The sequence below is a fragment of the Octopus sinensis genome, linkage group LG15 (assembly GCF_006345805.1).
Source record: "Octopus sinensis linkage group LG15, ASM634580v1, whole genome shotgun sequence".
Taxonomy (NCBI): Eukaryota; Metazoa; Mollusca; class Cephalopoda; order Octopoda; family Octopodidae; genus Octopus; species Octopus sinensis.
The window spans coordinates 50822168-50848808 of NC_043011.1; the positions used below are offsets into that span (position 1 = coordinate 50822168).

The 26641-nt window shown below is 39.7% G+C and overlaps 1 protein-coding gene across 9 annotated transcripts in view; it reads left to right on the plus strand.

Moving 5' to 3' along the window:
* The window catches only part of LOC115219644 (histone-lysine N-methyltransferase NSD2), a 141246-nt gene that overhangs the window by 106358 nt on the left and 8247 nt on the right, over positions 1-26641 (plus strand). For all 9 annotated transcript variants that reach the window (XM_029789810.2, XM_036509695.1, XM_029789809.2 and 6 more), the window contains 11 exons: positions 1408-1512; positions 2187-2616; positions 7770-7973; positions 10532-10711; positions 12398-12554; positions 14697-14825; positions 15924-16116; positions 19265-19534; positions 22123-22244; positions 24928-25064; positions 25350-25456. In XM_029789810.2, coding sequence (XP_029645670.1) covers positions 1408-1512; positions 2187-2616; positions 7770-7973; positions 10532-10711; positions 12398-12554; positions 14697-14825; positions 15924-16116; positions 19265-19534; positions 22123-22244; positions 24928-25064; positions 25350-25456 — 2034 coding nt within the window. The remainder of the gene's footprint in view (positions 1-1407; positions 1513-2186; positions 2617-7769; positions 7974-10531; positions 10712-12397; positions 12555-14696; positions 14826-15923; positions 16117-19264; positions 19535-22122; positions 22245-24927; positions 25065-25349; positions 25457-26641) is intronic.

Sequence of the window (26641 nt, forward strand, 5' to 3'; positions counted from 1 at the left end):
CACAGAGGGGACAAACAAGGACAGACATAGGTATTAAGTCGATTACATCGACCCCAGTGCGTAACTGGTACTTAATTTATCGACCCCGAAAGGATGAAAGGCAAAGTTGACCTCGGCAGAATTTGAACTCACAACGTAACGCAGACGAAATACCGCTAAGCATTTTGTCCGGCGTGCTAACGATTCTCCCAGGTCACTGCCTTCTAACCATACCTTTTTACAAACTACATGACACAAGTGAGGTTGGAAGAAAGATGAAATAAAAATGGTTTATTAAAATGTTCAAACCTGTTCTGAAGGGAAATAACAACAATAATATAACACCCAGTTAATGATGTGGATTAAAGAATATCATTAATGTATGAATAGAAACAAATTACAGAAAATCAGTATGCCTGAGGTTATAGCAGAAGACACTTGTCCAAGGTGGCATGCAGTGGGACTGAACCCGGAACCATGTGGTTGTTAGGCAATCTACTTACCACACCGCCGGCACGTTAAAAGCACCAACTGATCGTGGCCGATGCCAGACTCCCCTGGCACGTGAAAAGCACCCACTACACTTGCGGAGTGGTTGGCGTTAGGAAGGGCATCCAGCTGTAGAAACACTGCCAGATCAGACTGGAGCCTGGTGCAGCCCCTGGCTTCCCAGACCCCGGTCGGGCCGTCCAAACCGTGCTAGCGCGGAATATGGACGTTAAATGATGATGATGATATATATATATATATACACACACACACATGAAGAGAACGGTAAATGGAAGGAAGAGGCCTGTCGAAATTTATTATGGTGTTAGAAACAGCTAATTTGCAAATGACTCTAGTGGACGTACATAAACATACATATACATGTACATGTATATATACATACATGTGTGTGTGTATATATATTTATATAATTCTCAATTTTCCAATTCACTTAACTGTAAATAGGTTACATCACTGCTGTAAACAGCACAAGCCAGTTGTTGGCTCGCTTAGTGATAGTTGAATGCTGTCCACTCTGGAATGGGAGACTGTCTCTTTCAACTTTGAAGCATTTTGTAATTAATGTTGTGCGTGCATAAGAAATCATCATTATCATCACCATCACTACCATCATGATTATTATTATTATTATTATCATTATTATTATTAATACTGATAATAATGTTACTGTTACTATTATTGTTAGTGTGATGGACAAAATAGTACTTTGTAGTTTTCAGTTGTGTTTCATCATGATCTCGGTTCACATTTTACCCAAGTTGACTTTTGCTCTTTAATCGAATATTTGGATGCTGTATTCATCTAGTCAACGCTACTCTATGTCTGAAACAGAAATCTTCCATCGTTGTTGTGGCAATAAAGGAATAGATTAGTATTGTTATTATTGTTATTGTTATTCTTAAACTTTCATCTTTTCAGATAAATTCCAAACCAAATTCAACCAGAAAGAGGCGGAGTGTACAGAGCAAAGGCTTTGGCAGCAAGATGTTTCAGGATTCCAGTTCTTTAGCAGAACATCATCAGGTAAGTTGTGTATTGGAAGTGGTAATAGCTCTGTTGTCGTCAAGTCCAAGCTCAGCTGTGACTGAACAGACCTGTTGTCACAAACATTCTAGACATGGCTATCCTGTTCATTTGGACCATAATGTATCCCAAGACTTGTGGTATTGGTTCTCTATTGTTCAATAATGAGGATTCAGTTGTTGAATGACTTGAGATACAAGTTAATTTGATCAGTGGTTGAGTATTCCACAGACATGTGTACTCTTAATAATCCTCAGGCAGAATCAGTATGGCTCAGGATTACAGGCACAATCCAATTGACGGGTTTCTATCCAATTACAAAGTATGGGGGTTGGCCCTAGGTTGTAGAAAATGATGTTTGCGCAAGATGCTACGCACTGGGATTGAACCTGGGACTCCATAGCTGTGAAGCAAACTTCTTAACCATTTGCCCATACTGCACTCTATCACACACACACACACACACGTGTACAACAGGTGTCTGCTCTGTTTTAGTCCACCAAACTCTCTCACAGGACTGAAAAACCTGGGGTTATAGCAAGAGATACATAATGTGCTGTGTTTTGTGGTTGCAAAGCGTACTTTTTAACAACCTGGCCATCTGTTTTTTTTTCTTGTTGTTTTTGGTTATCTTTTGTTCACTGTTTGTTAATTTTTTTCATTTACCATTTTAGATGAACAGCAGCAGCAACAGCATTGATGGTCACGGCAAGAGTGCAGAATTCAGGCATGCTTCTTCTCACCAGAGAGGCCAGCTAATTCCAAAAGTGGAGCTGGACAGAGACGGTGTGAAATTACTTGTAAAACAGGAGGAGAATAATGAGGAAGAGGGGCTTGAGGAGGAGGAGGAGGAAGAAGAAGAGGATGAAGAGGAGGAGGAAGAAGAAGAAGAAGAGGAGGAAGAGGAGGATGATGAATATGAGTTGGAGATCTTCAAACTGTCTTCCAGTTGGCCTGTGAAGAGAGAGAACGTGTGCCAAATCTGCGAAAAACCTGGCGACCTTACTGACTGCGAAGGACCATGTTTGGGTTCTTATCACTTACACTGTCTTGATATGACCCAGCAACCATCCAGTCCTTTCAAATGTGTGCAGTGCACGACAAGTAAGTTCTTTATGTGTGTAAACATAAATGTGTGTGTGTGTCTGTGTGTATATACACTTGCGTCAGAAATTAATTAGTACTTCTCAAATTTCTACATTAAATAGGTTAAATCAATTAACCTATGAGCTGTTCAAAACGTCTTACGCGATGAGAAAACTTAGTATGGTGTGATTTCGGTCCTTGCGAGGCGCTACCTATATCTATTAAACAAAGGAATTTGTCTGCATCCGCACTCCAAGTTGTTGTTGCACTGCTATGTCAACATCATAAGGCTGTAGACTCTCAAACTGCTCTGCAAACAAAGTTACGTCATCGTTCTGCGCAACAGTGAACTCGCAACAAAGCAATAGTTCGAGATATGGCCACTAGGTGACAGCACATACCTTGAGTGAAGAGCAAATCAAGGGTGCTAATTAATTTCTGACGGTAGTGTATGTATCATTATCATCCTTTAATGTTTGTTTTCCGTGCTGATCTTCATTTGGTGTCATGCCGGCACGAGTTGGATAATTTGATATCCCACAGGTCAGCAGACTGTATTGAGCACCGGTGTCTACATATATATATATATATAGGCATACGCATGGCTGTGTGGTTAAGAAGTTTGCTTCCCAACCACATGGTTCTGGGTTCAGTCCTGTTATGTGGAACCTTGGGCAAGTGTCTCCTGCTTATAGCTCTGGGCTGATCAAAGCCTTGTGAGTGGATTTGCTAGATGGAAACTGAGAAGTTTGTATGTACGCATGTATTTGTGATTTCTTGCTTTGACATCATGTAATAGCTGTAAAATGAATCGTCACCGTCATACAAATGTCATTCATTTCCAGGTGCAGGAGTGGCTGTGTGGTAAGTAGCTTGCTAACCAACCACATGGTTCCGGGTTCAGTCCCACTGCGTGGCATCTTGGGCAAGTGTCTTCTGCTATAGCCCCGGGCCGACCAATGCCTTGTGAGTGGATTTGGTAGATGGAAACTGAAAGAAGCCTGTTGTATATATGTATATATATATGTGTGTGTATATGTGTTTGTGTGTCTGTGTTTGTCCCCCTAGCATTGCTTGACAACCGATGCTGGTGTGTTTACGTCCCTGTCACTTAGCGGTTCGGCAAAAGAGACCGATAGAATAAGTACTGGGCTTACAAAGAATAAGTCCTGGGGTCGATTTGCTCGACTAAAGGCGGTGCTCCAGCATGGCCGCAGTCAAATGACTGAAACAAGTAAAAGAGTAAAAGAGAGAGTATTCTAACAATAACATGTCAGGCCATGGGGGAATGCTATCTTACTTGGAAACAGATGGGGGTTGGTGACAGGAAGGGTATCTGGCCATAGAATATCTACCTCAATAACTCTATCTGACCCATGCAAGCATGGAAAAGTAGATGTTAAAATAATGATGATGTCTTTATATACATTATATACAAGTTAATTTGATCAGTGGTTGAGTATTCCACAGACATGTGTACTCTTAATAATCCTCAGACAGAATCAGTATGGCTCAGGATTACAGGCACAATCCAATTGACGGGTTTCTATCCAATTACAAAGTATGGGGGTTGGCCCTAGGTTGTAGAAAATGGTGTTTGCGCGAGATGCTACGCACTGGGATTGAACCTGGGACTCCATAGCTGTGAAGCAATCTTCTTAAACATTTGCCCATACTGCACTCTATCATATAATGTCTTTGTATGTTTGTTTATGTGCTTGTTTGTATGACTCTGTGTACTTATGTTTGTATTTATTTATTTATTTATTTATTTATTTATTTATTTATTTATTTATTTGTGTGTGTGTTGGGTTATATGTGTTGGTGTGTGTGAATTTGTGGATGTGTTAGTTATTGTAATCTTCTCATGTATTTGTGTGCATATAAATTGAGTTTTGTTATAATTAAACAGATGTACATTAATAAGTAACTCATTTAAATGAGTGAATTGAGAGTGTGTAATGACTGAACTGGATAGATAATTCAGTACAGGGGTCTGTTCAGATCAATACAGGGGTCTGTTAAAATTGCTTAACAGCCATGAGCAAACTGTGGCCCTCAGGACTTTCTAAATGGTGTACCTGACGAAATTTTACCTTGAAATTTTTACTAATGTGGCCCACCTGATGATGAGGCATATCTCATGTAGCCCGTTTCTCGATAATGGTTGCCCATACCTGTTTTATATTACGATTCACCAATACGATCCAAGCTCCACACTAAAACTGCTCATCAGATGGAAACAGCAAGTGCATTTCATTGAAGTTCCTCTTTACTGCCCCCCCCCCCCAATCCACATTTGTAGTAGGTGTAGGATACTGTCTAGTTTGATTCCAACATCTGGCCCTTAAATGGAGTCGCTCTTTTGCCTGCATTTGGTCCAGGTTTCTGGTGGAGGAGTGAGATTGGGATGTCATGACTTTTTATTGTTCAATAACCTACTAACCTTCCTTGAAATTCCAAAACCCTGGAGTAACCCTTCTGCTAGGTTCCCTCTCTTTTTCTTCAATGCCCATGGGCTTCATTCCAATCTAAATCCCACTCATATTGGTTTTAAACTTTGACACAGGGCCAGAATGCGAAGTGTTGGGGAGTGAACATTAGCAGTTGTGGTATTTGGAGAAATTGTTGATTTTGCTTGTTGGAAATAGTATCAGAGAGGGTCACATGTCCATGTGATAACAGGAAAAGACGTTTCCCGTGGTTCTCAATCAGGGTCCATTTGGCCCTTGGTGGTCTTTATAAGATTTTATTGGGAAAATTTATCTGCACATAGCTCAGTGGTTAGAGTCTTGAGTTCACAATCATGAAGTAGTGAGTTCAATTCCTGGACTGAGCTGTGTGTTGTGTTCTTGAGTAAGACACTTTATTTCACATTGCTCCAGTTCACTCAGTTTTAGAAATGAGTTGCGATGTCACTGGTGCCAAGCTGTATCAGCGTTTGCTTTTCTCTTGGATAACATTAGTAGCACAGAGAGGAGAGGCTGGTATGCATGGGTGAGTGCTGGTCATCCATAAACTACCTTGCCTGGACTTGTTCCTCAGAGAGTAACTTTCTAGGTGCAATCCCATGGTCATTCATGACTGAAGGGAGTCTTTACCCTTTACTTCTACAATATGAAGGGGTGCTGAAAAGTTCCTGGCTTTGGGTAAAAGAAAATACAGGAGGATCAGTTATGATTTTATTCAACATATTCCCCTCTCAGATTCACATACTTATTGCAGCTGTCCTTCAGTTTTTCTAAGCCCTATAAAAGATCTCAGAAGTATTGGGCCTTCAACCAGGCCTTTCACGATATCATTAAGGTCTTTTCAGCACCCCCTCATACAAAATATATTTTAACAATTTTTTTTTCCATAATTCCTTATAATATGATAAAAATATGTTTTTTAACACAGCAGGAGTGGCTGTGTGGTAAGTAGCTTGCTAACCAACCACACGGTTGCGGGTTCAGTCCCACTGCGTGGCATCTTGGGCAAGTGTCTTCTGCTATAGCCCCAGGCCAACCAATGCCTTGTGAGTGGATTTGGTAGACGGAAACTGAAAGAAGCCTGTCGTATATATGTATATATATGTATGTATGTGTGTGTGTGTTTGTGTGTCTGTGTTTGTCCCCCTAGCATTGCTTGACAACCGATGCTGGTGTGTTTACGTCCCCGTCACTTAGCGGTTCGGCAAAAAGAGACCGATAGAATAAGTACTAAAAGGTGGTGCCCCAGCATGGCCGCAGTCAAATGACTGAAACGAGTAAAAGAGTAAAGAGTATTGAATGTCTAGGAGTCTCCATCTGAGTGAACTAGGAATCAATCGGCTCTATAAGTAAAAAATGGTTAAGAAACAGTAGTATAAGTAAAGGAAAAGTTGGTGATGTAGTCCTATTGATACCATTATTTACTTTATAAAGGTTTCTATTTTCTTCTGTTGGATCATAATAATAATAATAATAATGTACAGTGCTCAGGTGCACTACAACTCATCTAAGGTGTATATATAATCAGGTGTAGTTTCGGCGGATTTCGGAAAGCATGAGGGCCCTTAACCCTTTTGTTACTGTATTTATTTTGAGATGCTCTGTGTTTCTGTCAGTTACTTTAAATATAACAAAGCATTTAGTAAAATAACTTAGTTATCATTCAACTAGTGTTAGGAACATAAATTGTGGCTAAGGTTTGGTGGAAGATTTTAATTCAAAACTTATGAAAACAAGACATTTGTACTACAGAGCCAGAGGCGGTTTCAGCCGGGTTGATAATGAAAGGGTTAAAGGATGCAGTGTCATGGCAGTCAACAACTGACGCAAGCAGTTTATTCCATGCTTCAGCAACTCTCATATCCTTTTAAGGTCAACCTTGTCTTTCATCATCTTGAAGTTTATAAAATAAAGTATCAGCTCAGTACTGGGATAAATGGTGATACTGAATAATGTCCTTCTCTGGAAATTGCTGTCCTTGTGTGAGCTGGCAGAATCTTTAGAATGTTGGAACAAAAATTGCCTTGTCTCTTTACATCCAGAGTTCAAATTCCACCAAGGTCATCTTTGCCTTTATCCTTTAGAAATTGACAAAGTATTAGTCAAGTACCAACCCCCTTCATTGAAAATTGCTGGTCTTGTGTGAGCTGGCAGAATCAGTAGAGCTTTGGAAAAAATGTCTTATGATATTTCCTCTGGCTCTTTCTGTTCTGAGTTCAAATCCTGTTCAGGTCAAATTTACTTTGATTCCTCTGATGTTGATAAGTTTAGTCATGTACTGGGGTTGATTGTATCAACTATCGTCCTCCCCTGAAAATTGCTGAAACAGTTATTTTTATCATCATCAATAATAATAATAGTAGTAGTAGTAGCAGAATTACAAGCAAAGTAAGGTGGCAGAATTGTCACCACACTGGATGAAATGCTTAGTGGCATTTTGTCTGTCTGTGTGTTCCGAGTTCAAATTCCAGCATGGTTGACTTTACTTTTCATCCTTTTGGGTTCAATAAGTTAAGTACCAGTTGAGCAGTAGGGTCATTGTAACTTACTTATGCCCTCCCCCAAAATTGCTGGCCTTGTGCCAAAATTTGAAACCATTATTATTATTATTATTATTATTATTGTTATTATTTATTATTATTATTATTATTATTATTATTATTATTATTATTATTATTATTGCTATTTTTTATTTTTTAGATTCACACCGTTGTTTCTGTTGTAAACAGACAGGAGATGTGAAGAAGTGTTCGGTGGTCCAATGTGGCAGGTTTTATCACGACGTATGTGTGAGAAAGCATCCTCTCACGCGGGCTGAAAGCAAATCATTCACCTGCCCCCTACACGTCTGTGTAACTTGTTCCGCCGACAGTAATAGTTCTAAAAATCCTAAAGCATCTAAAGGTAAGTTCAGTTATCTTTCTCCCTTTTTTATATATTTTTGTGGGGTTGATTAACCTGCAGGTCAGCATTGATTAATGCCCAGGTCAGTGTGATTAACACTGACTCAGCATGATTTGTGAGATTGATGAAAACTGTTCCAGTCATGACTTCCGTTTTCTTTTTTGTTTTAGTCATAGTGTACCTCGATATACATTCTGCACCATGTCTGCTCAACTTTAAGATAGGGTGTGATGTGAGGTAGATTTGGCTGCTGTGTTAGCATGTAGAGTTATCATTTAGAGGCTACTTTGTTTCATCTATTTCTGTGTGCACATGTATGTGTTTTGTATGTTTTACGTGTGCATGTGTGTGTGTCTGTATGCACAGCGCCTTGGGCAAGAGTCTTCTACTGTAGCCCCAAGCTGACCAAGGCTTTGTTAGATTTATAATAATAATAATAATAATTGTGTACAGTGCTCAGGTGCACTACAACTCATCTAAAGTGTATATATAATCAGGTGTAGTTTCGGCGGATTTCCGAAAGCATGAGGGCCTTAAAGGATGCAGTGTCATGGCAGTCAACAACTGACGCAGGCAGTTTGTTCCATGCTTCAGCAACTCTGAGCGTGAAGAAATGTTTCCGAAAGTCTTGGGAGCTGTGTTGTTTTCTGATTTTGTAGGCATGTCCACGTGTGTTAGACACATGGAGATCAAAAAGGTGTTCAGTGTTGTTGTTGGTGAGGTGGTTGATAACCTTGTGGGTGTTTAGGAACTAAAAGAAACCCATTGTGTGTGTGTGTGTGTGGTTTTGTTAATGTTTGTACTTCTTCAAAAATTGTTGAGCTTCAAGTTGTCATACTTGTCATTTCTTTCATCAACAAATCATTCACTGGTTTTGCACCTTCAAAGGCATGTAGACTATGAGATCCTTTCATTGAAGAATGGGTAAAGAGTTATCAAGAGGAAAGATATTTGGCTATAAAACAATGCCTTGATAATATTGCTGTCTAACCCATGTTACTTGGAGTAATGAATGTAAGACTCCACAAAGAAAAAAAATGAAGCTATCAATTTTGGGTTCGAAGAAGCTATTTTGAATTCTGTCATCTGTCATCTAATCATGAAGGTATCTATCATAGTAATGTCTTGATGTCTTAGAATTTAAGACTGGAACAGATGATTCCTTTTTCAAAGGTGAGATATTTTTGTATCATATTGTTTGGGCATTACATTGAACAGGTTGTTGTTCAATCTTCAAAGAGACTTTTAGATAAAGGCTTTCTGGACATGTCTATCCTATTTCTATTCACACATGGTGTATGTAGTAACCACTACATTATGCTACATGTACTTGCTTATTTATATAAGATTGTTTGTTTAATTCTTGGACTGGGCTGCACATTTTGTACTTAAGCAAGGGACTTCATTTCACATTACTCCATCTATCACCTGAGTCCATCATAATGTTTGCTCCTCTTCTATCCTTCAGCCAGGATGGGGCCACCTTTTTTTTTTTGTTCCGTTTGATGGCTGTGACAAAAGAAATAGTTTGGTGAAGATCAGTGTGAATGAATACAAACACTTATCCTCTGTGGCCAATTCATTATACTCTTCTTTTATCTTCTTTTTTTTTACTTGTTTTAGTCATTCGACTGTGGCCATGATGGGGCACTGCCTTGGTACCACCTTGCACAAATTTACTGACGTACATACACACCATCATCGTCATTTAGCGTCTATTCTCCATAGCATCTGTTCTCCATTTTAGAATGGAAAATAGACAGGTGCTGCCCAGCTGCAGAGTTACCTGGGCTCCACTGGTCTGTTTTGGAATGGTTTCTACAGCTGGATGCCTTTTGTAATGCCAACTGCTTTACAGAGTGGACTATGTGCTTTTATATGGCACCAACACGGACGCTTTTACATAGCAGCACTAACACAGGTGCTTTTATGTGGCGTGGGCACTTTTACACGGCAGTGACATATTTGCTTTTACATGGCACTGGCACAGTCGCCATTAGGTGGCACCAGCACATGAGCTTGCAAGACTAGGGCCTCTCAGCCGAGAGAAGGACATAGAGGATATGACAACCACGATTTTACTTAGCTACATCATCATCATCATCGTTTAACGTCCGTTTTCCGCGCTAGCACGGGTTGGACGGTTCGACCGGGGTCTGGGTAGCCAGGTGCTGCCCCAGGCTCCAGTCTGATCTGGCAGTGATTCTACAGCTGGATGCCCTTCCTAACGCCAACCACTCCGCAAGTGTAGTGGGTGCTTTTTACGTGCCACCTGCACAGGTGCCAGAGGGGTCTGGCATCGGCCACTATCGGTTGGTGCTTTTTTTATGTGCCACCGGCACAGAAGCCAGTCAAGGCGGTGCTGGCATCGGCCACGTTCGGATGGTGCTTTTCATGTGCCACTGGCACAGAAGCCATTCGAGGCAGGGTTGGCATTGGTCACGTTCGGATGGTGCTTTTTATGTGCCACCGGCACAGAAGCCAGTGGAGGCTGACGTATGTAAAAAATCCTAATTACTATTTGATTAACCCTTTTTTCTTGTTCTGCTATTTTCCAGGTCGTTTGTGTCGATGTTTACGCTGCCCAACTGCCTACCATGTTGGAGATTTCTGTATTGGTGCTGGAAGTGTGACCTTGGCTGGCAACAATATTATCTGTAGTAATCATTTTGTGCCACCAAAGAACAAAAAAACTCCAACACACTTCAACGTTAGCTGGTGTTTTATCTGTAATTTAGGTAAACAACAATTCATTTTTTTTGTTTTTGTTTTGTTTGTATCCTCATTCTGTTTTTTTTTTTTTGTGTCTGTTTTTTTGCACAAACTTGAAATTCATCAAATTTTCTTGTCAACAACAATCTATTGTTTTCACTTTTTTATAGAATGACACTATATGGCCTTATGTATGTTTAACCCTTTAGTATTTAAACCGGCCATATCTGGCCAAAATAATTAATCTGTTTTATGTTCAAACCGACCAGATCCAGGCCCTCACACCTACCCTACAATGTTATTCTACATTAGGTAATTACACAATCAAAATCTTGAAGGTAGGAGATAATGCATGATTAATTCAAATCAATGTGAATCAATAAGCATTATGTTTGATAGAATAATCAGAACACTAAAGGGTTAAGAAGTTCATTTTATAACCACATAACTCCGAGTTCTATTTTGTGATGTTAGTACTGGGTTAAATGCTGAGATAACCATTTCCACAAATGGTAGATTGATTGCATGTATTAAAATGCAAAACCAAATAATCCTTCAGATTAATTGGTTTCAAATTTTGGCATAAGGCCAACAATTTTGAAGGAGAGGATAAGTCAATTACATAGACCTCACTAGTGCTCGTCTTGTACTTATTTTATTGATCCCGCCTCGGTGAAATTCAAATTGAGAATGTAAAGACAAGTGGAATGCCGCTAAGCATTTTTGCCTGGTGTTCTAACCATTCTGCCAGCTTGCTGCCTTGATTCTTCAAATTAGTTATTGGCTGAAGGTCGACATGTGATCTTCATTAACCAAATGGTTCTTAGGATTCTCATTAATACTTAGAAACAATGTGTTGTCTATGAGTGAGGTCTCTAATTCTCTACTTCAGTTTTCCTCACCAAGCAAAACAGTACAAGTCTTCAAGCTCTGTTTCACAGTGGAATTGGTTTGCAAGTCATCATCATCGTCATCATCATTGTTTTATGTCTGTTTTCCATGCTGGCATGGGTTGAATGGTTTGACTGGGGTCTGGGAAGCCAGGAGGCTGCACCAGGCCCCAATCTGATCTGGCAGTGTTTCTACAGCTGGATGCCCTTCCTTATGCCAACCACTCCGAGAGTGTAGTGGGTGCCTTTTACGTGCCACCAGCACAAATATTTGTATTTACTTGGCAATTTCTGTCATTAAGCCACATATTTCTAAGGAGCCAATCACGGATTTATTGTATTTCTGATGGTAAGAGTGACAAGGAGATGTCTATACAATTTGGGTGCAAAGGACTTTGTTCTTGCAAAGGGCCCTGTTTGAGAACACCTGTTTCTTGCTGATGTTTAATTCTTTACCGTTATACATCATGACCCCTCTCACAAATCCTTTAACTTGAAAAATACGTATGGTTGATGATAAGAAGAGCATTCAGCAGTTAAAAACTTCAAAATAAGTCTCCATTCAACACTTGCCATCATCGTTATATAGTGATGGATGGAGGTATCATACAACATCCACTTTTAACAGCTTATTTTTTTGCTGTGAGAAATAGAAACATAGAACTCAAGAGTAGTGACAGAGGGAAGTTTCAGCTTTGAATAAACATGCGTGTATATATGTATATATTCGTATACACTCACATATACCTGTCTGATGTAGTGTGCAATTCTGGTGAAAAAAACTAAAAAAAAATTTTTTTTTTTCTCTTTGTCCATTTGCAGGAGGTACCCTACTATGCTGCGATAGCTGCCCAGCTGCATTCCACCCTGATTGCATCAATGTTAACTGTTCCGAAGATACTTGGTACTGTCAGGATTGTGCCCGTGGCAAAAAGCCTCTTTATGGTGATATAGTTTGGGTCAAAGTTGGCAACTATAGGTAAACCTACCAATGTATTTATATACTCTTTCTCTCTTTTACTCTTTTACTTGTTTCAGTCATTTGACTGCGGCCATGCTGGAGCACCGCCTTTTTTAATCGAGCAACTCAACCCCGGGATTTATTCTTTTGTAAGCCCAGTACTTATTCTATCGGGACATAAACACACTAGCATCGGTTGTCAAGCAATGCTAGGGGAACAAACACAGACACACAAACATAACCACACACATATATATATACATATACACGACGGGCTTCTTTCAGTTTCCGTCTACCAAATCCACTCACAAGGTTTTGGTCGGCCCGAGGCTATAGCAGAAGACACTTGCCCGAGGTGCCACGCAGTGGGACTGAACCCGGAACCATGTGGTTGGTAAACAAGCTACTTACCACACAGCCACTCCTACGCCTATGCATTCTATTTTAGTTATAATAACTCTTTACTCTCTTTCAGTCATTTGATTGTAGCCATGCTGGAGCACCGCCTTTAGTCAACCAAATCGACCCCAGGACTTATTCTTTGTAAGCCTAGTACTTATTCTATCGGTCTCTTTTGCCGAACTGCTAAGTGACGGGGGCGTAAACATACCAGCATCCGTTGTCAAGCGATGCTGGAGGGACAAACACAGACACACAAACATATACACGCACATACATATATACGACGGGCTTCTTTCAGTTTCCATCTACCAAATCCACTCACAAGGCTTTGGTCGGCCCGAGGCTATAGTAAAAGACACTTGCCCAAGGTTCCACGCAGTGGGACTGAACCCGGAACCATGTACTTCGTAAGCAAGCTACGTACTACACAGCCACTCCTATGCCTATAATACCATATTTATTTATCATGTGAAAAATTTGATACAAAACACCAGGGTAGGTCACTGTTACAATTGAGTGAGAAAAGGATAAAATACATTGTTGATGTTCAGATATTTGAGATCACATTTCAGCTTCACATTCTGATTTGAAATCCTTCCATGCCTTAATTGGATAAAGGCTTAACTTGTCACCTGGTTTAGCGCTTTCACCAGGTACATTGGTTGCATTTGATGGAGTGGTTGCATTTAGACAGGTCTCTGCTTTAAAGATGCCCCACCTCTCTCTTTCACACCAAGTCAATTAAATCAATCTCGGTACTTGACTGGTACTTTATTGTACCAACCCTGAAAGGATGAAAAACAAAGTTGGCATTGGCAGGAATGTAAATAAATAAATAAATTCTTCTCCTCCTACCATGACCACTACTGATTGGAAGTGTTATTGGTGTACATTGTTTTGTCATGGTATAAAAGATGGGCTACAGCAAGTATTCTGCTCAACACCACATATACTATAGGCTGAAGACCTAACATTTTTTAGAGCAGAGAGAGGACGTTAGTCGATTACATTGACACAGGTGTTCGACTGGTACTTATTTCATTGATCCCAAAAGGATCAGAGGCAAGGTGGACTTTGACTGCATTTTGGACTCTAAAACATAACCCTTTCTATATAGGCACAAAGCCTGAAATTTTGTTTGGGGGAAGGGGCTTGTCGATTACATTGATCCCAGTACTTGACTGGTACTTATTTCATTGATCTCAAAAGGGTAAAAGGCAAAAGTCAACCTCAACAAGATTTGAACTCAGAATGTAAAAAGTATCTCATTTACTCATTTACTTGTTTCAGTCACTTGACTGCGGCCATGCTGGAGCACCGCCTTTAGTCGAGCAAATCGACCCCAGGACTTATTCTTTGTAAGCCCAGTACTTATTCTATCGGTCTCTTTTGCCGAAGCGCTAAGTGACGGGGACGTAAACACACCACCATCAGTTGTCAAGCGATGTTGTGGGGACAAACACAGACACACAAACACACACACATACACATATATATATATATATATATATATACATAAATACGACAGGCTTCTTTCAGTTTCTGTCTACCAAATCCACTCACAAGGCATTGACGAATGTAGATGAAAAGCTGCTCGGCATTTTGTCAGCATGCTAACAATTCTGCAAGGTTTTCTGTCTTGACTCAGAGTACTATAATTATCATAATAAATAGTGTTTGTTGTAATAATAAGAACAATATTTAATGAAGGTGACCAGTGTTTAATTATTGTTGTCTTTCATCTCTCTAACGTCGTAGATGGTGGCCAGGTGAAATTTGTCATCCGAAAAATGTTCCAATGAATATTCAACAGAAGCCGCATCAGATTGGAGAATTTCCTGTGCGATTTTTTGGTTCCCATGATTACTATTGGACAAACCAAGCTAGGTAAGTGATTAAGGGATCTGGTGTCCTTTTCCCAATTTGGAGTCTATTGATTCCTCTTTTCTCCACCTGTGTGACCAAATTTCTCTACCTTGGTATTCTTTTATCTCTTACTTGTTTGTTTCACTCATTAGACTGTAGCCACTCTTTCTTTCGTTGAGGAATGTCATGCTTGAAACTATTTCTTGTTGAGATATATCAAGTTTATTGAGGTAACATACATGACTTGTAAGAAATGCATATTTAGCATAATTGCTGGAATAACCCTAAAATTTAATTTTCACAGTTAAAGGGTTAATCACATGTTTTTGTTAGAGTTTCTTACTGAAACTTTTAGTCACAATATCAATGGTAGTTGTGACTACCATCGATATAAGGGTAGTTCCAAGTACACTTTGTAAACTGGTTGGTATTAATAATAATAATAATAATTGTGTACAGTGCTCAGGTGCACTACAACTCATCTAAAGTGTATATATAATCAGGTGTAGTTTCGGCGGATTTCGGAAAGCATGAGGGCCTTGAAGGATGCAGTGTCATGGCAGTCAACAACTGACGCAGGCAGTTTATTCCATGCTTCAGCAACTCTGAGTGTGAAAAAGTTTCCGAAAGTCATGGGAGCTGTGTTGTTTTCTGACTTTGTAGGCATGTCCACGTGTGTTAGACACATGGAGAAGGGTATCCAGCCATAGAAAACACCAAAACAGATTGAAGCTTGGCGCAGTCTTCTGGCTTGTTGGTTCCTGTCAAACCATCCAACTCATGCCAGCATGGAAAATGGATGTTAAATATATATATATATATATATAAATTGAACTTATTTTATAGTGCTCAGGTGCACTACAAGTCATCAGAAAAAGTAACCAAAACTGGATGAACAATTCATAGAAATAAGCGAACAGTGAATGTAAAAAAAAAAGTGTGGAGCATCAGGTATAACTGTTGGTGAATTCCAGCAAGCCCTGACAGCTAACGACTGATGTGGGCAGTTTATTCCATTTTTCAGGTATTCTGTGCATGAAAAAATGTTTCCAAAATTCATACAACAACGACCAATTAACTATATTGATATTTTGTCAACATTGTTTTGTTTCTTTCCAGAGTTTTTCTGTTTCAAGAAGGTGATAAAGGCAGTAAAGATTCTTCAGCAACGAAAGGTTTGGCGAAAATATTTCGGGCAGGAATTGGTGAAGCTACGGAAGCATTTAAATTGTGGAAAGCAGCCAAAGAGAACCGGGATCAATTGGAAAATGAAAAAATTGGGAAGAAACCGGCACCGTTTAAATTTGTTAAAGTAAGTCTGGCACCACAGACACACATATAAATGTTGATTGTTGTCAGACTTAATAACCAGTGTGTGACTATTAACCCTTTAGCATTTAAACCGGCCATATCCGACCAAAAGTATTCTACCTGTTTTATGTTCAAACTGGCCAGATCTGGTCTCTCACACCAGCCCTACAATATCGTTTTAAAAATTAACAGCTACCTCATCAAAATCTCATAGCTCCAAGATAATGCCTGATTAGTTGAAGGTAATGTTGATAAAAAAGGATTAATTTTGGCAGAATAATGCGAACACTAAAGGGTTAATGAATGAATGAATGTATGTATGTACTTAAGTGTGTGTTTGTGTTGAAATGATGACACTTAAAGGACTTTGTGTTTCATTCAAATTTTGAAAAGCACCTTTGTAATGATTTCCACAACTGTTATTCAATTTGAACTCCTATTGTTAAAAGGGGTGGGTTGATGGATGGGTGGAGTGTGGATCATGGAATCATGTTGTTATTGTTATTATCTTTGTATTTATTTTTCTTTTTTTTATTATTATTATTATTGATTATCAATTATTGTCCCCTAATGAGTCCTGTTCAGACAAACCTATGATCAAAGATGTTTCCAGCCATGATGATTCTCTGTATTTGTACATCATTATTGTCTAGTGTGTTCTTTCTATTTTTAAGATGATGAGAAGTGATTTTGAGGTTTTCAGTTTTGTTATTATTTCATTTTATTTTTTCATTTCCTACTTTGACACATTTAATAATAATAATGAAATTATTGTATACAGTGCTCAGGTGCACCACAACTTGTCAGAAAGTGCATATAAAGTACATGCAGTAATGTAGAAATGTCTGGAAAGTGAACATGCTTGTGTGTGTATGGAGGGGAGAAAATCAAGTGTAGTGTTGGCGAATCTCAGGAAGCATGGAAGTCTTGAAGGATGCAGTGCTCCGACAACTAACAACCGATGCCGGCAGTTTGTTCCACGCTTCAGCAACTCTCAGCGTGAAAAAATGTTTCCTGAAGTCATGGGAGCTGTGCTGTTTTCTTACTTTGTAAATATGTCCATGGGTGTTAGATGGGTGGAGTTTGAAGAGGTGCTCTGTGTTATTGTTTGTGCGATGGTTGATAATTTTATGGGTGTCTGCCAGGTCAGCTGCCAGACGTCGGAGTTTCAATGTCATTAGGTATAAAATATTCCTCTGCTAGCTTTGGCAGAATTGTTAATGAGTCAGGTAAAAGGCTTAACAGAATTTTTTCATCTGGGTTCAAATTCTGCCAAGTTCAACTTTTGTCTTTCATCCTTTCAGGGTCGATAAAATAAGTACCAGCTCAGCACTGGTGTCTGTATAGTCAACTAGTTCACTCCCCTAAAATTTCAGGCGTTATGCCTGTAGTAGAAAAGATTTATATGCTCATGTTAAAGATTTACATTCTTTAATGTGTGTGTGTGTGTGTGTGTGTAAGAATATTATTCATTGTTCCATGCTAGCATGGGTTGGAAGATTTGACTGAGGACTGGTGAACCAGATGGCTGCACCAGGTCAGATTGGAGCCTGGTGCAGCCATCTGGTTCGCCAGTCCTCAGTCAAATCGTCCAACCCATGCTAGCATGGAAAGAAGACATTAAATGATGATGATAATGATGTCAAGATATTTGGAATATCAAAGGAGTTAGGTATAATTTACCTTTCAATAATATAGTTCTTAATATTTCTAATATAGCTTAGAATTGTTAGCATACCAGGCAAAATGTTTAGTGGAATTTCATCTGGCTTCACATTGTGAGTCCAGATTCCAGTGAGGTCATCTCTGCCTTTCATCCTTTTGGGGTCAATAAAATAAGTACCAGTCGAACACTGGGGTTAATGTAGTTGATTTAGCCTCTGTCCTGAAATTGCTGGCCTTGTGTCAAAATTTGAAATTAACATTTCTAATATAGTTTTGTGTTGATTTCCCTTCTTAGCTGGGTTTTATACAAAAGATTTAATTATTGAGGTTTTATTAAGAAGAGATGTAAATTTAATGATGGAATTAATTGGCATTGGCTCCCCATTCATATCAGATGTTGCTTTTTTTTTTTCGATTTCTCTGTAATTAGAGTCTGTGTTTCCTCTTATCTATGTAGACAGATCAGAAAGTCTGCATTGTATTATCATCATCATTTAACCCTTTAGTGTTTAAACCAGCCATATCTGGCCCAGATATTCTACATGTTTTATATTCAAACTGGTGATATCTAGCCTTTCACACCTACCCTACATAGGCACTCATCATCATCGTCATCATCATCGTTTAACGTCCATTCTTCATGCTAGCATGGGTTGGACGGTTCGACCGGGGATCTGGGAAGCCAGAAGGCTGCACCAGGCTCCGGTCTTATCTGGCAATGTTTCTACAGCTGGATGCCCTTCCTAACGCCAGCCACTCCGTGAGTGTAGTGGGTGCTTTTTACGTGCCACCTGCACTGGAACCAAGCGAGGCTGGCATCGGCCACGGTCGGATTGGTGCATTTTACGTGCCACCTGCACGGAAGCCAGTCGAGGCGGCACTGGCTTAAAAATAAATAGTGACATTATTGAAACATCAAAGCTATAAGGTAATGCATGATTAATTCAAGTTGATGATGATGAATTTGAATGAAGAAGTATTACATTTAACAGAATAATTTAAACACTAAAGGGTTAATGTCTGCTTTCCATGCAGGCATGGGTCTGACTAGCTGGGAGTTGTCCAGATTCCAGTTGTCTGTTGTGGCATGGCTTCTACAAATGTCCATCATAATGCCAGCCACTTAACAGAGCATGTGATGGGTGCATTTGTGTGGCACAAGTGCATTTATGCAGCACTGACTCCTCAAAGGACAAACCTGTATGTGTGGAAGAGAGTGATTTGACTTAGCTTGATTTGTCTCATCAAGTATAGCAAATCGCTACACTTCCCAGTTTCTTGTCATTTCTTCAGTGAGGCCCAGCATCCAAAGATCCTTTGTCACCATGTTTTCCTGGGTCTACCCCTTCTACAGATACCCTCGACAATTAGAGCTCGGCACTTCTTTATGCAGCTATCTACATTCATAAGCATCACATAATCAAACCAATGCAGTCTTCTCTCTTGAATGTTTATTAATTCTTGATCATCTTGGTCTCCTGCAGACAAACCTTGCTGTCGGTAATGTCCAAATCCACAAAGCTGACCTGTCTGAGATTCCACGGTGTGAATGCAGACCAGACATGGACAATCCATGTGGTTCGGACACGGAGTGCCTCAACCGGATGTTGATGTATGAATGTCATCCTCAGGTGTGCCCGGCAGGAGAACGCTGCCAAAACCAACGTTTCACCAAACGCCTCTATCCCGATTCAGTGCCAGCAAAGACCTCGACACGCGGATGGGGCTTAAAAACAAATGTAGATATTAAAAAGGTGAGTGAGTTTTTAATTTCGGTTTTTGGTATATGAAACTCTGTTATCAAATGCCAATCCAATACTGTTCATGTGCTCAAATATATCAGACAATTTTACAGACTGCATTTTCATGATATATGAATAGATGTCTGTTATTTTGGAAGAGAACACTTGCTTTTCTTTTATAGGAAATTTTTGAGAGAGAAAATCTTCAGTTATATTTGAACACATGAAATAAGAATATTGTTTTTTGGTTGCAAGATCTTTACTGTTTTGGTTTTGTACAGTGTTGTGCTAGAAGTGAGTTGAATCTAATGGCCGAGCCACCTCTGGTTCTTCAACCTTAGTGACCAGCCTATGTTGTTATTCTTAACTTGGTGATAAAATAATGATATTCCTTGACTTTGTTGAACAAATCATTTGTTAATCTTGCAATCTCAGTCAACAAGAACGTTTTTTTTATAATGATAATGACACACACACACACATACACAGACACACACACACACACATACACAGACACACACACACACACGCATACATATACTTATTAAAGAGGGGGTGGTGCTGAAAAGTTCCTGGCTTTAAGAGTATCATGAAAGGCTTAGCTGGAAGCCCAACCTTCTGAGTTCTGTTGCAGGGCTTAACAAAACTGAAGGACTGCTGCATTAAGTGTGTGAATCTGAGAGGGGAATATGTTGGATAAAATCATAATTAACTGATCCTCCTGAATTTTTTTTTTGCCAAATGCCAGAAACTTTTCCGCACCCCCTTGTGCATACATACATTTATATATATATATATATATATAAGCTCACACATACATGTATATTGTATATACATAGTCGGTGGCACGTAAAAGGCACCATCCGAATCGTGGCCGAAGCCAGTGCCGCCTCGACTGGCTTCCGTGCAGGTGGCACGTAAAATGCACCAATCCGCCCGTGGCCGATGCCAGCGTCACCTGGCTCCAGTGCAGGTGGCACGTAAAAAGCACCCACTACATTCACGGAGTGGTTGGCGTTAGGAAGGGCATCCAGCTGTAGAAACATTGCCAGATAAGACCGGAGCCTGGGGCAGCCTTCTGGCTTCCCAGATCCCAGATCCCCGGTCGAACCGTCCAACCCATGCTAGCATGGAAAACGGACGTTAAACGATGATGATGATGATGATGATACACATGCATTATGTATAGGTATTGGTGTATATGCATTTGTGCATGCTTGTGTATTTGTGTTTGTGCCTTGGAACCCTTTATGCATCTGCCATCCAAAACAAAACGGAAAACACAAAGCGTTTGGCCATTCACCAGTTTATAGCGTTAAAATCCAAGAAAGTAAGTGTGTGTTACTTGGAAACAAGTAAATGCTGGTGATGGGAAGGTTGTCTGGCTGTGGAGTACTAGTTTTACTATGTCTCAGTTAATCCATGTGACCATGGAAAAAAGCAGATGTTAGAATAATGATGTTGATTTATATATATATATATTATATATATATATATATATATATAATAATAATAATAATAGTAATATCAAAGGGTAATCAGAAATATTAGAAATTACCATTACCAGTGGCCTAGCATGTAAAAATTTAGTCAATAGACTATATATTATTCATATGAATACAGTGTAGATTTAAACACACAAGAGGCATCCATCATAGGACCCCTTGCACACTAGAAAGAACAGCTAAATTCCAAACTACTATTAGGGATAAAATTTCGAAGTGTGCAAGGGATCCTATGATGGATGCCTCTTATGTGTTTAAATGTACACTGTATTTATTTATATTATATATATATATATATATATATATATATATATATATAATAAACCTTTATATAAATAAATAACGTGAAATACACGAAGGGACGAACAAAAAGACAAACAGGTCATTCAAAGCCTTCATTCTTCAGTCAGAAACTGATCCCTCATCGCAGATTTCGGCTGTTTAATTCTGACATATATATATGGAAGCGCAATGGCCCAGTGGTTAGGGCAGCGGACTCGTGGTCGTAGGATCGCGGTTTCGATTCCCAGACCGGGCATTGTGTGTGTTTATTGAGCGAAAATACCTAAAGGCTCCACGAAGCTCCAGCAGGGGTTGGTGATCCCTGCTGTACTCTTTCACCACTCTTTCTCTCACTCTTTCTTCTGTTGGCCTGCACGCTTAGCCAGCGGGGTGGTGTCATCCGAAGGCTAAAATAATGCGAACGCATTGTGACCATCGATGTGTAGCAACATCTGATGGTCTGGTCGGTCACGTGATGTGATATATATATATATATATATATATATATATATGAATAATAAAGCGATTGTTTATAAAGATATTATTGTTATTACTATCTGCAGTAAATATAAATCGATAACAACAACAATAATATAGGTGGCTGCAGGCATTGAATAGTGTTAGATAGCTATACCTGTGAAATTTATATTTATCATAAGGGCACACGAAACACCTACCTGCTAGAAAGTGGAGTTATAGATTTACTCCACTTTCTAGCAGGTAGGTGTTTTGTGTGCCGTTATGATGTGTGTGTGTGTGTTCGTGTGTGTATTGTATGTATATATACAATGTAATATTTTAAATTTATTTCAGGGTCAGTTTGTCAATGAATATGTTGGAGACCTAATTGATGAAGAAGAATGCAAAAAGAGAATATGGAAAGCACATGAAGATAATATTTCTAACTTTTACATGTTAACACTTGACAAAAATAGGTAACTAATTTTTGTAGCAGTCTTAACTGGTGACTAGCCTTGGCCCTCGCTTCATTGGCAGTCTGTCTTTGATCTAGCTTTATTGGTAACCTGTTTCTGTATCCAAGGGTTGTTGCTTCATTGGAGGTGGTCTTTATGTGTACTATTAGCCTGCCTTATGCTGTCTAACTTATCTAGCTTAACTCTCTCTCTCTTTTACTCTCTTACTTGTTTCAGTCATTTGACTGTGGCCATGCTGGAGCACCGCCTTTAGTTGAGCAAATCGACCCCGGGACTTATTCTTTGTAAGCCCAGTACTTATGCTATCGGTCTCTTTTGCCGAACCGCTAAGTGACGGGGACGTAAACACACCAGCATCGGTTGTCAAGCAATGCTAGGGAGACAAACACAGACACACACACACACACACACACATATATATATATATATATATACGACAGGCTTCTTTCAGTTTCCGTCTACCAAATCCACTCACAAGGCATTGGTTGGCCCGGGGCTATAGCAGAAGACACTTGCCCAAGTTGCCACGCAGTGGGACTGAACCCGGAACCATGTGGTTGGTTAGCAAGCTACTTACCACACAGCCACTCCTGCGCCTTTTCCTTCTAGCTTCATTAGTAGCTGTCTCTTGGTGGTCTGTCTTAATTGGATTGCCTGTTACTGTGGTCAGTAGGAGAATTGTCAGTTGCCATCGAAGAGCAAAGAAGAGGATATTTCAGACTTCACACTTTGTGTGGGTCTGAGGAAGAGAGGGAGACACAATGTGGTATTGTTACTTTGTTTGTAAGAAAGAGGAGTGGTGTGAGGTGATTGAGAGGAAGAGAAAGAGTTGGGAAGAAGGGGAGAAAAGAAGTGATGTGAGTGAAAGAATAGACTGAGGAGGGGGAAGACGGTAAGAATTTCAGAGTGTGTAGAGACGTGGTGGTGGGGGACCTAAGAGTTAGAGGGGCAGGATAGAGTGAGTTAATGTCTTGGTTAAAAGGAAAGGTGAAGAGAGTTGAAAATAAAACAGTAGACTTCAGTTTAGTTGATTAGTTTATAATTAGTTGTAGTAGTCTGTCATTGGTCTGACGTATCTGATGAATGTTTGATGAAGACAGCAAAGATGGGTTCAATTCTGCCTATGAGTGTCACCTTTTGGTGGTAAGTCAACGTGCCTCTATGTGGTTGCCCGATCTGCTAGAAATTGCAGCCAGATCCCACAGCTCACACTGTAAAAAGGACACGTTGAATGATGAGATTCCGAGTTTCACTGCTCATAGGGAAAAAAGAAATGATGGTCATGTGTAGAATGTCTTTGATCAAAGTTGGTCTGGGGTTAAACAACCTTTTCAAGAAAGCAAACAGCTGTATGTGGAATCGAAAACTGAAACCCATAATAGTTGCTTAACAAAATACAGAAATATTTTCATTTGACTGTAGTTATATGTAATGGTTTAAAGGTGTAATTGTTTGAGAGCAAAAAAAGAGAGGCAAAAATCAAATTATCCCAATTTTTTTTTCTTGAAATATCTTACAAAAACTTAAAACTTCAAAATACAATTTCAAGTGGAGTTGGTAAATGGAAAGAGGGAATGTGAATTAAGATTACCATCTTAAGCACATGCATAACTGTGTGGTAAGAAGTTTTGTTTTTCAACCTTACGGAACCTGATTCTATTGTTTTAGCACCTTGAGCAAGTGTTTCTTCTATAGCCCTAGGCCAACTAAAGCCTTGTGAGTGGATTTGGTAGATGAAACTGAAAGTAGCAGCTGTGTGTGTGTGTGTGTGTGTGTATCATGTAAAAGCACCCATGCAGTACTACATAAAAGCACACTCTGTGGGAAGGTGTTAGGAAGGGCATGCAGCCATAGAAACCATGCTAAATCAGGCCGGTGTCTTTTGCAGCTTCCCAGCTTACCAGCTCTGATGAAACTATTCAACCCATGCCAGCATGGACAATGGATGTTAAATGATGATATATGTGTGTGTGTGTGTGTTTAGGTTTCCTTGTTCTGATATCATGTGACAGTTGTGAAATAATTGTCTCTGTCAGACATGCGATATCATTCATTTCTAATATTCTGCCAGGACATGTCTGGCTATGAGGAAATATTGCCTTGTTTAGAAACAGGTAAAAATTGGTGAAAGGAAGGGCATCTTGCTGTAGAAAATCTGCTTCAGTAAATTTCATCCACCCACTGGAAGCATGGACCATATTCTGAGCGCCTTGTTTCCCTGGGCATGGATTCACTGAAGCTCCGGCGTCTAGCGACGGACTTGGTAAACACCCACAAGGTTATCAACCACCTCACCAACAACAACACTGAACACCTGTTTGATCTCCATGTGTCTAACACACGTGGACATGCCTACAAAGTCAGAAAACAGCACAGCTCCCATGACTTTCGGAAACATTTTTTCACGCTCAGGGTTGCTGAAGCGTGGAATAAACTGCCTGCATCAGTTGTTGACTGCCATGACACTGCATCCTTTAAGGCCCTCATGCTTCCCGAAATCCGTCGAAACTACACCTGATTATATATGCACTTTAGATGAGTTGTAGTGCACCTGAGCACTGTACACAATGTTTATTATTATTATTATTATTTAAAAGTGGATGTTGAAATGATGATATTGGGAATTTTGGACTTGAAAACAATTTAAAGTGACATAAATTATCATTTGTTGTGTTTCTTTCAGAATAATTGATGCTGGACCAAAAGGAAACTTATCTCGTTTTATGAATCATAGCTGTCAACCAAATTGTGAAACCCAGAAGTGGATGGTTAATGGTGATGTCAGAGTTGGTTTGTTTTCCCTACATGATATCCCAGCTAGTAAGTAATGTTCTGCTCCTTAAAGATTTCAACTCTCCAACCGGCTCTTTTGTTTGTCTCATCCTTCTAGCTTTTCCCTCCTCTTGCTCTCCTCTCATCTCTCTCTTCCCTCTTCTTCCTCTTCTCTTTCCTCTCTTTTCTTTTCCCCTTGTTTTTCGTCTTCTCTCATCCTTTTTCTGTCTATTTTGCCTATCTTCCTCTTTGATTTGTCCATTACCATATATATCTTCAATTGCTTTTCTGATGATAATTAATTGATTAATTTAAACTTACTATCCTATCCAGATTCAGAGCTGACATTTAATTACAACTTGGATTGTCTCGGTAATGAGAAGAAGATCTGTGCCTGTGGTGCCCCAAATTGCAGTGGCTTTCTGGGTGTCCGTCCTAAGGTTGATAACATTTTTATACTTTTGTTGTCAATTTCCTTGTTTTACTTTGGGTGAAATGCGATGTGGTGGCAGCAATCCATTAAATAGCCTCTCACACGTGTTGTTGTTGTTGTTTAGCCTAATCATTGCTTACTTACAATTAAGCTGTGGTCGTGTCATATCTCTTTCAAACATCATTATGTTTGAAAAAGATATGGCACAACCACAGTTAGGATACCACTCCTACCTAGGACTATTTAATGTATCTGTAGTGACGTCATGTTCCAGTGTGCGCATACGCAGCGTTGTTCTTCGGTGTGCGTGTGCGGTGAGTCCTTCTTCAGTGTGCGTGTGCGGGGTTGGAACCTTCTAGAACGGCACAAGGAAGTTCCCTCATGCACATGCACTAGAGACTGAAGAATAAATTCCATAGCATTCCTTAATAGCGTTCGGGGACTTGAGGCATGGCGATCGAAGAGAAAGGACGTAATTTTCATACGTGTGATCAACCTATTCTCCTGTCCCAGACGCTTGGGATTTAACCTATCTATTGCTGCTGAATTGTTGTAAGAATGGATACCAGTATACCATCGTGTTTCGTTGTTGAATAAGAGAATAAAGAATTATATATTTCTAAACTTGCTTTTCGTTCCTGACTGGTAGTTTCTAGAAACAAAAAGAAAGGAAATTGTGTTGCACCCAAGTTGCACCCCAAAAGTGTAAAGAAGCAACCAGTTCCCATTACATATCCTTTCATTTCTAATATGACTCAGTGGGTAGAGCATTGGGCTCAACATCATGGGGTTCGTGAATTCAATTCCTGGATCGGGCTGTGTGTTGTGTTCTTGAATGAGACACTTTATTTCGCGTTGCTCCAGTTCACTCAGTTTTAGAAATGAGTTGCGATGTCCCTGGTGCCAAGCTGTATCAGCTTTTGCTTTTCCCTTGGATAACATCGGTGGTGTGGAGAGGAGAGGCTGATATGCATGGGTGACTGCTGGTTATCCATAGACAACTTTGTCCAGACTTGTACCTCAGAGGGGAACTTTCTAGGTGCAGTCCCATGGTTATGATTATTCATCACTGAAGAGGATCTTTATCCTGTGCTTGACGATTTGTGGGAGATTCAACTGTTGTTTTCAGCAGATTCAGTGATCACTTAGAGAAGTTGTGGTCAAACTGCAGCCTGTGTTACTTTCTGTATGG